Source organism: Loxodonta africana, chromosome 20, assembly GCF_030014295.1.
Source record: "Loxodonta africana isolate mLoxAfr1 chromosome 20, mLoxAfr1.hap2, whole genome shotgun sequence".
In the NCBI taxonomy this organism is placed as follows: Eukaryota; Metazoa; Chordata; class Mammalia; order Proboscidea; family Elephantidae; genus Loxodonta; species Loxodonta africana.
Window position 1 is genome coordinate 55,408,605 of NC_087361.1, and position 13,777 is coordinate 55,422,381.

General features: G+C 39.2%; 1 protein-coding gene across 1 annotated transcript in view; it reads right to left on the reverse strand.

The window, feature by feature from the left end:
- Window positions 1-467: 467 nt before the first annotated feature.
- PAXBP1 (PAX3 and PAX7 binding protein 1) overlaps window positions 468-13,777 on the reverse strand; it is a 38,101-nt gene continuing 24,791 nt past the window's right edge. The window contains exons 12-18 of the mRNA XM_064273192.1: window positions 12,660-12,804; window positions 11,859-11,980; window positions 11,102-11,178; window positions 10,629-10,695; window positions 7,061-7,207; window positions 5,513-5,667; window positions 468-2,714 (exon numbers count right to left, since the gene is read on the reverse strand). Coding sequence (XP_064129262.1) covers window positions 2,597-2,714; window positions 5,513-5,667; window positions 7,061-7,207; window positions 10,629-10,695; window positions 11,102-11,178; window positions 11,859-11,980; window positions 12,660-12,804 — 831 coding nt within the window. The 3' untranslated portion in view covers window positions 468-2,596. The remainder of the gene's footprint in view (window positions 2,715-5,512; window positions 5,668-7,060; window positions 7,208-10,628; window positions 10,696-11,101; window positions 11,179-11,858; window positions 11,981-12,659; window positions 12,805-13,777) is intronic.

Below are 13,777 nucleotides of genomic sequence, written 5' to 3' on the forward strand. Positions count from 1 at the left end.
TAGGAGGAGGACAGTGGCATGAACGGGGATATGGGTGGGGCACCAATATCTTTTGCCATCAGATGTATTAGCCAGTGTGGTTTATACTGTCTCAACAGTTTTCGTTTTCAAAAACCTCACCTACTTTTAAGCTCAGTTAGCTTTAAAACAGATCAATGAAATGGATCGAAATGCTTACCATTTTTCTTTGTCAAGTAGGTAAAGACCAAAGTAGATTTTTTTTTACATAGGATTACGAATTCCTGGGATTCTTAGTACAATAAACCGTGACAAAAAAAAAAAAAGATGTAGAAACCTACTAGGCTTCGTGAAAAGTGCTTCCACTTTCTTACTTAGCAAATGGATTTGTTCAACAAATATTTATTGAACATCTATTGGCACCCACCAGGTAGCATTCTAGGCACTTTTGATAAAATGGAGTTAATTCAGACGACTGCCCCCAAACAAAAAAAAAAACGAAAAGACAAAATAACTTCAGCTTTATTAAAATGCCAATTTATCTAATTTATCTTTTGAGAATTCCCTTTGTAAGTAACATCCTTTAGCTATTTTAAGAATGAAAATTTTCTGACTGGGATATGACAGCCATTTGTTTTGTGCACAGTTCTATGCTCAATCCACCTTACATCATGTCCCACAGAACAAAAAACCTCAGTTTATTTTAAGAGTTGTTAAAAGCAGACATAAGAAAAGTAGTCAGTCCAGTGCCTTCAGGAAAATATAGTTTGAGGTCCAAAAGATGTACATATTATACATGCTTATGTTTTATTCCACTGAAATTAAGAATAAGTGTTCTGATTTTAATTCTATTTAGGCTGTCAGGATTGAACCGTGTCCCCCAAAAATGTGTGTCAACTTGGCTAGGCCATGATTCCCAGTATTATATGACTGTCTATCATTTTGTCATCTGATGTGATTTTCCTGTGTTGTAAATCCTGCCTCTATGTGTTAATGAGGTGGGATTAGTGGCAGTTATGTTAATGAGGCAGGGCTCAATCTACAAGATTAGGTTGTGTTTTAAATCAATCACCTTTGAAATATAAAAGAGAGAAGCAAGCAGAGAGACAAGGGGACCTCAAAACATGAAGAAACAAGAGCCAGGAGAACAGCATGTCCTTTGGACCTGGGGTCCCTGTGCTGAGAAGCTCCTTGACCTGGAAGCCTGATGAAAAGGACCTTCCCCCTGAGCCAACAGAAGAGAAAGGCTTCCCCTGGTGCTGGTACCCTGAATTTGGACTTATAGCCTCCCAGATGGTGCGAATAAACTTCTGTTTGTTAAAGCCATCCACTTGCGGTATTTCTGTTAGAGCAGCACTAGATGACTAAAACACAGGCCAATATGGCATGACAAAAAAATCATCCAAAATGAATAGGTAGACATAAGCAAATACTCCTACAAGAAAGATAAAGCTGACAGCAATTAAAATGCATGACACTGCTGTATTACTTAACTTGACCAAGGGTACACATGGACATGGACCCAGGATGTTAGTCACTTAAAATGCCCTAACTAAAATAAGTCACCAGCAAAATACAACAGAGGATTATTTAAAAATTAATTTAATGCATGGCTAAAGCGTAATTACATATATAATTATCAAACGATAGTCCTTAATTTCCAAAAAGTTCCTCTTTTGAAAATCACAGAATCAGAAAGCATAAACTTTAAAACAAGTTCTCTGAGTATTTACAATGTGGTATAAACATCATAGAAGACCATGGGATAGTCAATTGCCTGGGTGTAGCTAATCAGCAAGGTGTATACTTTATTGCATATGTAACTCACATGTGTGGGATCTGAACTAGCTTGACAACTACTCAAGTTCAAATGCATGTATTTGTAAGCTGGCCAGGGAGTACAATCAAGAACGAGACAGGACGGTCAGCCCCAAATCACGCAGTTATGTTGTGGGTTTGTTGTTTTTTAAAATTAAACCCCTGTGTTCCACCTGAACGATTTTGCATATATTGGTTGGAGTTCACATTAAGTCCACACTTCACTGTAATGCCGACTCGAGGGAGAGAGCTCCCCGCTCACTCAATGACTCAGTCCACAGCTCAACTCTGCTTTAAGGCAGCCCAGCTGCTGTGACAGCAACTGTGAACCGAAAGGTGACAGACATCTAGTCACTAGCCAGGCCTTTGTTGCCATGTGTAGTAATTGCCCTAAGATGATTGACTACTGAATAATTTTCCATTAAAAGGCTTACTCTGTATAAAAAGACCACAAATTTCCAGTGTGAAAGTAACTCCATGGTAGTATAAATACATATATGCATAGTTACACAATTTACACCGCACACATTGTTTACAGAGGGCAACTAACTGCGAGGGCTAATTTGAATGGCCATACAAAATACTTCTGTAAACAAAGTATGACAGGCAGTAAGGAAAATGTTCACAGACTCCTAGAAATAATCTGAGCTCCTTTCCTTCCCAAGAAATCGCATGTAAGGACACAGTATTGAATATAATAATGCTCTCTGTATTAAAACAAGAATCAGTATTTTACAGGTTAAGAAACTTTACATATATACAAAATTTATACACTGGGAATGGTATTCAAGCAAATAACAGACTTCTCAGCCCCACAGATCTATTTTCCTTCAATCAAAGACTTAAATTCTTTGACGTTGTGGTCGGTTGCAACAGACAGCGCATGATCCAGAGCTCGAACACTTGCAAGGAGTTTTATGATCTGTTTTATGTTTTCCCTAGAACAGAAAGAATGCAGTAGTAGCATCTCATTAATGCATACAAAAAGCTTTAAGAGAAAATTTGCTATTAAGGAGTATTTTGGAGATTTTGCAGCTAATTTTTACCAAAGTACTTTTTTTTAAAAAGGGAGTAAAATAAAGGTAAGCAAGCTGCAGCATATGATAAACGTGTGATTCATATAAAGTGAAACTCTGTATATGTTTAAATGATTAGCCCAGAGAAGAACTCATTAAAAAAAAAAAAAAACTCATTCAGACCAATGACTTTCATTAAGACCTAAAAAGGAAAGAAAGCAATCTGTCTCCATAGGACTTCAGAGTCCTGTCTCCTAGTCCTTCCCAAACCAGTGTCCTGGCTCCTGTAGATACAGCTGGGACACCTGTTCTACTTGCTTGTCCGATCCAGCCCCAGAGGTCCTGTCCTACAGATACAGCTGGGACACCAACCCATCAAGATCCAGCATCATCTCCACGCCTCCAAAAGTCTAAATCAAGCATAGCATGCTCCACCTGTCACCACAGCTCAAAGCCATTCTCCCTTTTTATCGTGAAGTAATCCTCAAATCTTAATGTGCATCAGAATTACCCAGAAGGCAGTTAAAACACACATTTTGCTGGGCCCCACCCCCAGAGATTCAGATTCAGTAGGTCTAGATTGAGGCTCAAGAATTTCCAAGCTCCTGGAAACTGTGGTGGCGCAGTGGCTGAGTTTGGCTGCTAACCAAAATGCGGCAGTTCAAATCTACCAGGCGCTCCTTGGAAACCCTATGGGCAGATCTACTCTGTGCCATAGGGCCCCTATGAGTGAGAGTCGACTCGACGGCAACGGGTTTTTTTTTTTTTTTGGTAACAAGCTCCTAGGTGATGCTGATGCTGCTGGTCCAGGTCCACACTTTAGGAATGGCTGCTTTAACGTAGAGTCTGAGCCAGTCAGGATGAGCAGCACACAATGTGATGTGTTATTAGCTGTCTCCTCTCCTCTATAAACTGTACTGAGCATCTTTAGGAAAGGACTGCAATTTTACAGCTTTGCAACCCACGTGGAGCCTAACATCCACTGCACAGAGCAGGTGCTTAAACAGCTGCTAAATTAGGTTCTTTCTGTAGAAAAATATGTACTGTTTGTTGATACTTAAACCCAAACAGTAACACTGTCAAATGTATATAAATCAAAGTAAAAAAAAAAAAAAAAAAAGACCAGGATTTTTCTAGTAAAAAACATGCTGAGAAAAAAAATATTAGTACTAATAAATAACCACCAACATCAAAATGACACACTAAGGGCAAAATAAAAATATAAACCAAAATCACCTGCCAAAAATTTTTACCACTAAGGTCTTGTCTACTATCTACTTTGCTTTTAATTTTACTGTGACCCAGCACATTTTCTCTCAAGAAACTAAGGTTCTGTTTCATGAGAAGGGGAATCAGAAAACAGAAACAGAGTTTCATTATGGGATATGACTAATGGTGTGCACAAACAAAAGTGAAACTCTGGGAATAGGAAGAATGTATGAAGTCAAACCTTTAAAATGAAAATTCTTTCCAATTGTGCTAAACACCCATTGCTGTCAAGTCAATTTCAACTCACATGACCCTACAGGACAGAGGAGAACTGCCCCCTAACGTTTCCAAGGCTGTAATCTTTAGAGAAGCAGACCGCCACATCTTTCTCCTGAGGAGGGCTGACGGATTCAAACTGCTCACCTCTCAGCTGTTGGGCGTTTTAACCCCTGTAACACCAGGGCTCCTTTCAAATTGTACCTGTTATTATTTTTATTATTTACTTTTTATGCTAGAAATTTACCCCCAAATTACATAAGCATTCACAGGAAGGATAAGTGTTCATTCATTCCTTTCAACATTTGATAAAAATTATATATAAGCTGCTCCCCAAAAATCATGAGTGGTCCATGATACAGATACAGAAAAACAACATGGAGCATAAATACCCCAAACTGGGAGACACAGTCGTCTCTCAGTATGCAGGGATTGGTTCCAGGACCCCCGTGGATACAATCTGAGTATGCTCACGTCCCTTACATACAAGGGCATAGCGTTTGCACGTAACATCCTCCTGTGTAATCTGAATCAGCTCTAGTGACTTATAACACCTGATACAATGTAAATGCATGTGAACTGCACAACAAAGTATGCACACGACATAAGCAGCAAAGGAAGGGCCAGGCGAATGATGCTCAAACACCCAGTGCTGGAGAGAGACTGAGCATGTGTGAGATGGCAGGAGGCTACAGCAGAGGACGCTGCACATCACTTCATTCCTGCAGATTTCAGCGCAGCACTCGGTGCGCAGCAAATCCGAGTTTTGCTTTTTGGAACTTTTCTCCCCCGAATATTTTTGATCCGTGGCTGGCTGAATTTGCAGATGTGGAATCCACGGATATGGAGGGCCAACTGTACCCTTCAATCTACTTTGGGTTCAAGTGACTATCTTTCCCAGGGTTTATACCTGCATAATGAAACTCCAAAGATCAAGGAGGCTTAGAGCACCCCAATTCTCCAAGGGAGAAGACACAGAAAACAGTGGTTTATTCATTCCCCTGAAGGCTTTTCAGTCCTTACCAGGAGTCTTAATACGTTCACAAAAAAAAAAGTTGAAAAAAGGTTTAAAACTGCAATAATGAAGAACTGTGTATTTTGATAGGCTTGCCAATACTAAGTGAGCACACAGTTTAAACTAAAATATGAAGTCTCTACTTAAAACATTTCAATGATATTAAATTGAACAACTAAGAAACTATACATCACCACCTCATTAAATTACAAATAATTACCTTGCATTTCTTTTTTCCACATCAGAGCACCCAATACTGTTTCTGTAAATTGTATCTGCTAAGTGTACAAGGTATCGACAGAAGTTTTCTAATTGAGAAATAGTTCTTTCTCCTTTCAGATTCACAAACCATTGTTTGGGAAAACAATTGATTACCTATAAAGAAAAATGTAAAATTAAAGAGTTAAAACAGAATAAAAGTATCTAAAAGTTGAGTCTAGGTTAATAGGTATAATGCATTTAACTAGAAGATTTGCCATCGAACTACATGTAGCTAATTACTCTGAAAGGATGACAGTCTTTTAAACCTGACTTCCTACATTAACTACACAAATACACCTGAATTTTTATTTCAACAAGTAGGTTAGGTAACTCAAAGCAAAAGAGAACTCATCCAACATTAGGTAAATCAGGGACCTGAAACTGACCCAGGGACCCTCGCAGAAACAACAGAGTCGAGGGCAGAACAAGCATGAGGTGAGGCAGGAGTATTTTCTGCCATAAAGAAAGAAAGTGTTTCCAAACAATGAAGAACATTCTACAAAATGACTGGCCTATCATCTTCACAAGCGTCAAGCCTGGAAAAGTCAAGAAAAGACTGAAGAACTCTTCCAGATTCAAGGAGATGAAAGAAACCCGATAACTAAATGCAACACATAGTCCGTCTGGGATTGTCTTCTGTCAATGAGGAATGCAATTGAGGTAACGGACAAAACTTGAGGATTAGATAACAGGAGCCTATCAGTGTTGATTTTCTGATGTTGAAGGTTACATTGCAACCAGGTAGAAGAACAGCCATGCTTGTGGGAAATACACAGAAAAGCACCTGAGGGAGGTGAGTCATCATGTCAGAGACAATCTGACATGGTTCAAGGGGAAAAAACTCTTTGTACTCAACTTGCAAATTTCTTTAGTTTTGTGATTGTTTCAAAAAAATTTTTTTAAAAAGATAAAAAAATACATGTAACTCAGGTATATAAAGTAGAAAAAAACTGTATTAAATATAATTATGTCTTAAATGAGAAAAGAAACAATTCCTTTGATAACACTCAAAGTAACATTCACTCAACTGTAATAAAATGATTATCTCAAAATAAAAGCTTTAATTAGCCCCTACAAAAATACTGATGCAGACAAATCAAAAAACCAAACCCGCTGCCATTGAGTTGATTCCAACTCATAGAGACGGTTACAGGACAGAGTAGAACTGCCCTATAGAGTTTCCAAGGAGCACCTGGTGGATGTGAACTGCCGACCTTTTGATTAGCAGCCATAGCACTTAACCACTACACCACCAAGATTTCCGATATAGACAGACAGGTGGACAGATAAACACACATATACACATGTAACAAAAGAACATTTTTATTTAAAAAATGCTATGGGGTTTAGAAATACCTGGGTAAGCAAACTGATGGTCAACCTTATACCAACTCCAATGACCAAGGGTGTTTCTTAATATTCTCATAATTCCTCTTCAAACAAACAAAAACTTATTTTAATGTGTATGCTTTAAAAACTCCAGTATGGTACTTATCATTTAACTCACATTTTGGGCTTTTTTGATGCTGTCATCTCCGTATTCTGAGTTCTGAAAAGCCATGAGAATGTATCTATTTAGTAAACCATCTATTGATAACTCCTGCAGAGTTTTATTTGAGAAAATGCCATACCATTGAAGAAAATTCCCTAATAGCTAGAAAAAAGGAAAAAAAAAAAATTGAGAGCAATGTTAAGCAATTAAAGTAGGTACAAAGTAAATTAGCTACATAGTAAAACACCACTTGAAATAGAATAGACACTGTCTTACCAAAACAATAAGCACTTTTAAAGGGCCCAGATATTTCCTAGTATGACCGAGGATCTGAGTTTTTAATTTTAATCAATTAGAATTTAAATAGCCACACATGGCTAGTGGCTGGAGCCCTGATGGTACAGTGGTTAAGACCAAAAGGTCAGCATTTCAAATCCACCAGCCATTCCTTGGAAACCCTATGGGGCCGTTCTACTCTGTCTTATAGCGTGGCTGTAAATTGGAATTGGCTTGACGGCAACAGGTTTGGTTTTTTGGTTGGCTAGTGGCTACCATATGGGACAGCCCAGATACAGAACATCGCAGAAAGTACTGGGCAGTGATGACTTTTAGATTAGCATCTTCCATTTCAAAATCGTGTCTAAGCTAGTTCTAGTTCCAAAAAAGTTGGAAATTGTTTTTGACTGTAACACTGCACAGCTACCAGATCAGGAGTGTGGACTGAGCCTGTTACATCACACGGACATCTCAAGCTACTCAAGCGCAATATGTGTGATATGGAAGGCACTGTCATCTACCACCCTCATCTGACTATAAACATTTCTAGTTTCCTAGTACTTCTCAACTCAGCAAATGGTAACACTATCCAACCAGAAATCCAGATGCCATGCTTGACCTCTGCCTCCAGTCCTTTGGCTCTCCCTCCAGTCGGCCTATTTCATTCAGTTCTCACTGCCACCTCCCTGATCTATGCTGCCATTGCCTCTTTCTGGACCCTTCAGTCACTTATGTGATTATGAGCATAAAGCTCTGGAGTAGCCTTTCTCAGGCAGGGTTCTTCAAGAGAACAAAAACCTACAGAAAATGATTTGAGAGGCTCATTACTCAGCTTTCCCATGGATGGTACATAGTAGGAGAAAAGAGAATTCACTACACACAGTGGAGGCTTCAGGGCATTATGTGTTAATTTCCTCACAGAACTCGGCTTGAGAGGAGCTGCTCAAGAGTCAGACTAGCCTGAGTTAGGTTCCAGTCTCTACCACTTACCAACTGAATGACCCAGGGCAGGTCACTCCGTGCCTTGGTAGAGTGGGATTAACAGTGTCTACCTCCGGAAGCTGTGGTGAGGATTCAACAAGACAATCTATAGACGTGTGTGGCCCAGGGCAGATCACTCTGTGCCCTGGTAGAGTGGGATTAACAGTGTCTACCTCAGAAAGCTGTAGTAATGATTCCATAAGATCATCTACAGATGTGTGTGGCATAGCTCTCAGTACTTAGCAAATATACAGTACTAACTCCCATTTTCATTATTACTATGTTTACCGCTTGAAACCATTATCGCCAGAATGGTATTTTAGAAATGGCAATTTGTTCATGTCACTTCTGTGCTAAAAACCCTTCCACAATTCACACATATATGGTCAGATGATTTTTGACAAACGTACAACAGCAATTCAGTTCAGAGAGGGTAGTGTTTTAAACAATGGTGCCGAACCACTGAATCTCAATCATGCCTCACAGCCTATACAAAAATTAACTCAAAAGGTACCATAGACCTAAATGCAGTTTAAAGCTATGAAACTTCTAGGAAAAAGGTAGGAGGAAAACTTTGTGGCTTTGTGTTGGGCTAACATTTCTTAAATATGATAGCTAAAGTGCAATCCATAGCAGAAAAAAGTGATACACTGGATTTCTTATGAATTAAGAACTTCTGTATTTTAAGACGAGCCAAAGACTGGAAAAAAAAACTCTTTGTAAATCATATATCTGATAAAGGACTTGCATCCAGAGTATAAAATTCAAAGCTCAATAATAAGAAAACAACCCAATAAAAATAGTAGACAAAAGGTTGGAATAGACGCTTTACCAAAGAACATATACAGAGGCCAATAGGTACATGAAAATACGGTCAACATCAGTCTTTGAGGAAATGAAAATAGAAACAATGATACCTTTATGCACCTAGTAGAATGACTTAAAAACAAAACAAAAAACCTGACAATACCAACGGTGGTAGAATGAGGAGTAACTGTAACCTCATGTATCGCCAGTAAGAATGCAAAATGACAGAGCCACTTTGGAAAACAGCTTGGCCTAGGTATTTACCCAAGTGAAACAAAAATTTGCACACACAGAGAACCTGTATGTGAATGTTTATAGCACTCTACTGAAAACAACCTAAGTGTCCTCAGTTGGAGAATGGATTTAAAAAACAATGAAATAGTACCACTGCCACTGGGTCGATGCCTACTCACAGCGACCCCACAGGGTTTCCAAGGCTGTAAATCTTTATGGAAGCAGACTGCCACATCTTTCTCCTGGGGAGCTGCTGAGGGTTTCAAACTGCTGATCTTTTGGCTAGCAGTCAAGCATAATGTGCCACCAAGGCTCCTTAATGGAATATTACTCAGCAATAAAAAGGGATGAATTTCAAATGCATTAAGTGAAAGGAGCCAGACTCAAAAGGCTATCTACTACATAATTCCATTCGTAAGACACTCCTGCAAAGGCAAAAACCACAGGGACAATAAATGCATCGAGGTGGCCTGGGGTTAGGGATGGGCTTGACTACAAAAAGGGATGGGGAATTTCTCTGGACGATGGAAAGACTATACATCTTGACTTGGTCATGATTACAAAGCTTTATTTGCTCACTGAAACTTATTGTATTTAAATTATACCTTAATAAAAAAAAATTCTTTTGTGGTTTCTCACGATTTTCAAGATAAAGACCAAAATCATTCACAAGACCTATCAGCTCCTGTACGATAAAAAAGATAGGGACCTACTTTTCACCTCCTCTAACTCCAGCCATCCTGGCCTTTCTTCACATCCTCTAGTGAGCCCTGCTCTCCCTCACCTCAGGGCTAACTCTGACTTATTCTCCTGGTCTACTAACTGAAATATCACTTCCTCAGGGTAGAAGGGTATCTTCTGTGCCCCCTGCCACCTGCTCCAAGCTGCGCCTGAATTCCCTCTCCCAACTCATCACACACTGCAATTACTGTTCACAATCTGTCCACTGTGATGGACCGTAAGCTCTGTGAGGACTCCACTTCCATCTTGGTCACTGACACATTCCCAAACTTCAGAGGAGTGCCTGGCACTCTACTTGCTGCTTACATTCATTGTGGTTTACCTAGGCATTCTGCTGTCTAGCTTAGACCCTACTTTGGAACTTGGAATTCAATTTCTCCTACGGAAATATGAAGGCAGAATCAAAATTAGTTCGGAGTAAGATTTATTTGTAAAACGGGGATTTTGTATAGATAAATAATCTAAGCCTATAAAGTTACTTAATCAATTACTAAAATACTTTTCAAACAAAATCTGAAGTCTTTTAGTTAACTAGGACACTTACCTTAACTGAAGACCAAAACTGTCGCTGAAAAAACAAATAAGGCCCAGAATTTTTATTCTCTAAGACACTAAAAAAACAAACAAACAAACAAAACACCACGATCAGATGTTTTATTTACAAGTGGCATATAACTCCTGTAAGGAAAGATTTCTATAAGCAAAATAGGTTAACAAAGGAATCCAGTGATTTTCAAAGTTTCAAACAATTGTATTCTAGAAAGTAATAATACATTTTAAAAAGTCATGAGAATTCATTCTGAGATACTGAGGGAGGACAAAGAGCACTTATTTACTTGGTTCTACTTAAGTGAACAATCTCCCCACAGGGCCAGTCTGTTTGCAGTACATAAAAAACAGTTTACACTACATAAATTAAGGGTATATTTCAAGCTGCCTTTAGTTTTCTAGAACTTAAAAGCCTTCTCTGGAAGGGAATGGAGGTTATTATCTTTAATGTTCTCAGGGACTACTTACTTTTTGGGATATAAAGGCATGAATACATCATCATCTAAGGTTCTTCTCATTCTCAACAAAAGTGCCTTTAGGTACACCTAAATAAAGAGTTAAAACTAGATCACACGTTTTAATAAGGTCTGTGATAAAAGTTACCTTGTAAGAAATAAGCCACATTTCAAATCATAAAATCCACTAACTATTCAATTGTGTGTAAACTGTCCTCGAATTTTTTTATCTTCCTCATTGAGTGCTCCAAGGACATTAACCCTTACTACTCCACTGATACGCCCGTCAACAAGCACCAGGCAAAAGTCACTCAGAAATCTGAGCCCCTTCATCTGCTATATAAAGATTTAAGATCAGGTGCTCTGGTTCTCGAAACAAGTCAGTGAAAATACAACAATGATAACAGCACCCTTTCCGCATCTAAATGTTATAGGGAATGGCCACTGAGGGAGAGCAGCAATTTTAAGTTTAGAAACTAGTTATGAAATAATAACTAGTTATTTTATAAGCTGTTTAAATGTTTTAACATTTAAATTTCAATTGTTACCCATTCTAATATTGCATTTTTCTTTTTCCCCCAAAATACAGTTTCATTAGTCAGATTTGGAGTGGGGTTGGGGTGGTGAGAGGCTGAAAAAAATAGTCAAAATGAGATGCTATCTAGACGGTTTCTGGTTGGCTTAAAACATAACCACTCGTTCTCAACCCCTGTTCATTTTCAAAAGGAGAGAGAGGGAAAAAAGCTTCCCAAAGATAAACACTAAATTACCTGTGTACTTTTATTTTCTGCATTCACCACGGAAGAGTATCCATTTATTAATTTCAGGGTAATTCCAACCATTCTTGAAGTCTGTGTCGTAGAAAAAGGGTCCCACATGTTTTCAGCTATCGCTATTAAGAAAAAATGTGTTGACACACAGAAGTAAATTGCAGCTTGCTTAAATTTGACATCAAGCAGTTCTCAAATTATAAATGCCAATCCTGATTTATTTTTCATTGCTTTCTACAATATAAAAATTTTGGTCATCTTTGTTCTATTAACCACGGCAACGTCCAGGGGTAGGGATGAGGAGAGGGGGTAAATCCCTCTTATCTCTGCTGCTTAGTGAAGACGAAGGTGGGAAAAAACAAGGGTTTTTGTACCCTAGAGATGCTATCCTGGCATCAAGAACTTCTCAGTAGGCTAGGAATTTATATTTAATATTTTAAATAGGTTTCTATACCAACAATTCCTAATCCTTTCTGAGAAACTAGTGAAAGCACTGGAACTGCTCTCTAGAAAAACCTGCCTTCAGTTTTGCTTCAGGCACCCTGTGGGTCTCTTAAGACTTGCCTGCGGAGCAATTACCGCCCCAGGTCCCAGGCCTGAGACCCCAGACCCCAGGCCCACACCACATGGCACTCAAGTCCCAGGTTAAGAACCCCTGCCCTTTAGCCACCTCTGGGCCAGGTGGCCAATTTATCATTTACAATAATTTCTACGAGGAAATACACTCTGGATTGAAAACTCTCTTAAAAACAATTGAGAAACCACGTTTCCGATGTGGAATCCAGAAAACACGAGAGTTACCTGTTAGCTTAGGAAGGATCACTTTCTCCACAATGGTGGGCAGCAATGCAACGTCCACGTCGTCTTTCTCTTGCTCCCGCTCTTCACAACCATAAAATAGCAAAGATTCAAACCACAGCATACTCTCAAAGTCACGACATTTTGCCTACAAAATATTGAAGAGATTAGTCAAACACTTTAGTTGCTATTTCTGCTTCTAGTCATAATAGACTTAACCTTCCATCATGAACAACTAAAAACTGGACAAAATAAATGAAACATGTTTTCACACAATGGACCATAGGCAGTATGGGACTAGGGTCCTTGAAAGAAGGGAATCAAACCAGGTGAGCCCTGATTTAGGGTGCAGCATCCCAAGCAGAGCACAGCAGTCTTGCTGAGTTGAGACCATTCTGGAGAGAAGGGAGCTGCGCAGAAAAAGAACTCTAGAAATACATACGGGGTGCTCCTAAGCTTTTGTGCATGTGTGTATATGACTGTGCTTTAGATGAAAGTTTACAGAGCAAATTAGTTTTCTATTCTTTCATCTAATAATTTGGACATAAAGTGTGCATGACCTTGGTTGCATTCCCCACAATGTGTTGGCTCTCTCCCCATTTCTGCTGCTTGCCCCATTTTCTTTCATCCTGATTCTCTACCCCTTCCTGCCTTGTCAACTTTGCTTCTGGACAGATAATGCCCTTTTGGTCTCGTAAAACTGACTGTTCTGAGGAGTACGCTTCTCTCGGGTGTTACTGTATATTTTATGTGCTCGTCTATTATTTGGCTGGGAGGTGCTATCTGGGGGCTCTTGAGCTTTTGCTGTATTCTAAGACACACACACACAGGGTGAACTCCACGAGGTCAGGCAAAGAGCCAGGAGCTGCGAGCTGAATGGCTCCCAGAGCTCCCATTTAAAAAAAAATTTTTTTCTTGGTTGTGCCTCCTAGTTTCAATCTTGGCCCTCTTTTCTTTATGGTTTACACATTCAACCTAGCCACTCTCATTCATGCCCATGGCTCCACCTATATGCTGGTAACTTCCAAAACCGTATCGTAAACATAACCACTAGGCCTATATAGTCAATTCTGGTCTCCTCTGTCATATGCCAGGCCAATAGGTTCTGCTGATGTCTACTG